Genomic DNA, 2,418 nt, shown 5'->3' on the forward strand with positions numbered 1-2,418 from the left:
CCTGTGTTCTCTCTCTGGCCCTGTTTAGAGCAAAATTCTTACAACTACATCTTTATTCTCACCATCGCCAATTCCTTTCTTCTTGTTCCTTCTGGAACCTATGCATATTAAGTTTTTTCCTACAATTCCCCAAAATCCAGTGGTCAGTCCTCAGTTGTCCACTTATTTAACTATCTCCGGTATTTGACAGTTGGTTACTTTCTCTTTTTTAGAAACACCTTTTTTCACTTGGCTGTTGAGACACTACCCTCTTATTTCCTCTCTAACCTCACTGGACACCCCTTCTCAGCCTCCTCTCCTGATGCCCCTCTGTGACTTCCAAACTGAAGTGTCCCAAGGCTCAGGTACCAGATGTCTTTTCTTCTCCACGCTTCTCTGGATGATGCCATCCAGGTCCATGACTTTAAATACCACCCATACCCTGAGGGCCCTCAAAATTGTATCTTTAGTCCCTGACTTGCCCCAACCCCATTGTGGTCTCAAAACCCATTTGTCCAACTACCTACTCAGCATCTGCACTTGGATGTTAGTCATCTCAACCTAAATGTAACCTACCCCATGCTGAGTTCCCATCTTCCCACGGCATACCGTTCTTGACCTGCTCCATCCCCGGTCTTCTCCACCTTGATAAATGCCAGCTGCGTGTTACTAGTTGCTTAGAACCAAATCCTTAGGTTCATGCCTTTCACCCTTACATCCAAGCTTTGAACAAATTCACAAATCCTATTGACTACCTTTCAAAAGCAGGCATCAGCAAAGAATATTCAATACACCATGGACTGCCAGAACGACAAACAAATCCTTGAAGGCAGTAGAGCCAAAATGTTCCTTAGAAGCAAGGATGGCGAGACCCGCCACCAGGAGGGACTGATAGCTGGAGAAGAACATCATACTTGGTAAAGTAGACGGTCAGTGGAAAAGAGGGAGACCCTCAAGGAGATGGATTGATATTGCAGCTGCCACCATGGGCTCAACGTAGCAACGACTGTGCGGCTGGGCAGGACCAGGCAAGGGCCAGCTCTGTTACGCTTTAGGTTGATAGGAGTCAGAGCCGACTCAACACACCTCACAACAACAAAGATACGTCCCAAACCCACACAATGCTGGCAATCTGGGCCGTCTCCAGCCAGGTCCTAGGTTACCCTCTTAACTAGTCTCCCTTCTCTGCCCTGGCATGAAGAGAGCAGAGTAATTCTTTCCAAATTTAAGGCATATTACATTACTTCTGGGCTCAAAATTGCCTACTGGTTTCCTAGGTCACTCCGAACAACAGCCAAAGTCTTCACAACAGGCTCTGTGTCTGGGCTTGACCTGACTCCCGGTTACTTCTCATCTCCTACCATTCCCCATACTCCAACCACAGGGGTCTCCTCGCTGTTCCTCCAACACGGCCCGCACACTTCTGCTCAGTTCTTCGCACCCGCGGTTCCCACTGCCTGGGATGCTCTTGTCCCGAAAGCCAACTAGCTCTCTCCACCCCACCCTCCTGCTTTCTGCTCAAAGCTCACATTGTTCGAAAGACCTTCCTCGACCACCTTGTAAGGAGTAACCTCCCATCTCAGGACTCCATCCTGGGCACTCTCTTCCCACCTTTCCCTGATCTTATTTTTCCCCATAGCATTTGCAACGTCTGAAGCACTCCACATTTAATGACTTATTCGCTGTCTGTGTGTCCTCTTCTCCCCCTGCTGGAACGTCAGCTCCCTAAGGGCAGGGACCCTGCTGTGTGGCATCCCCAGCGCCGACAGCAGTTGCTGCCCAGGGGAGGCAGGGGGCCCATCATCAGCATTCGTCTCATGCATGAGCGGTGCTCCATCCTCTTCTGCATGCTGCTGAGATTGGTGACACCACGTTGTTGATAATGGGAAGGAAGTAGTTACGACCTACCTCTGTATTTCTTCCACATTTGGCTGTCAAGACTGTGCTAGCCAAATCTAGAAGCCATCACGAACACCCTCACGTGGTATAATCTTACTGTGAGAAACATGTTGAAAACATTGGCACAGTCATCAGAAAAGCATACCTTAAAAAATGTATGTAAGATGCCTCCCTCCATTCCATACTGGAGTCCAGCAGCAACTACGTAGGTTGCAAATTTTCTGGCCTATTAAATAAGACACAGAAAGAAACCAAGTGTTGTTAATTACATTGCACCAAATTATTTTTAGCGGCTAGAAAGAGCACTTTAGAAACCTTCCCTTTCAGGCCACTAAGGTATTGTTTAGAATGACAGTATACCCTGTTTTTTTTAATGCAAACAACACGCATGCTATGTGGTCTTTGCAAGCAGCAAAACTTCCTTCTTAGTTTCCTATGTGCTATGCACACACACATTATTTACATGGGTATGTTATCCGCAAAAATATGGTATCACCCAACGGGAATGAACACCAGCATCCACACAATTCAGGACTGCCT

General features: G+C 47.3%; 1 protein-coding gene across 1 annotated transcript in view; it reads right to left on the reverse strand.

Moving 5' to 3' along the window:
• AK7 (adenylate kinase 7) overlaps nucleotides 1-2,418 on the reverse strand; it is an 88,698-nt gene that overhangs the window by 35,143 nt on the left and 51,137 nt on the right. Inside the window, exon 6 of the mRNA XM_007944613.1 lies at nucleotides 2,024-2,104. Within this exon, the coding sequence (XP_007942804.1) occupies nucleotides 2,024-2,104 (81 nt within the window). The remainder of the gene's footprint in view (nucleotides 1-2,023; nucleotides 2,105-2,418) is intronic.

The sequence above is a fragment of the Orycteropus afer genome, unplaced genomic scaffold (genome assembly GCF_000298275.1).
Source record: "Orycteropus afer afer isolate SDZICR_OR568_19922 unplaced genomic scaffold, OryAfe1.0 scaffold00128, whole genome shotgun sequence".
NCBI lineage: Eukaryota > Metazoa > Chordata > Mammalia > Tubulidentata > Orycteropodidae > Orycteropus > Orycteropus afer.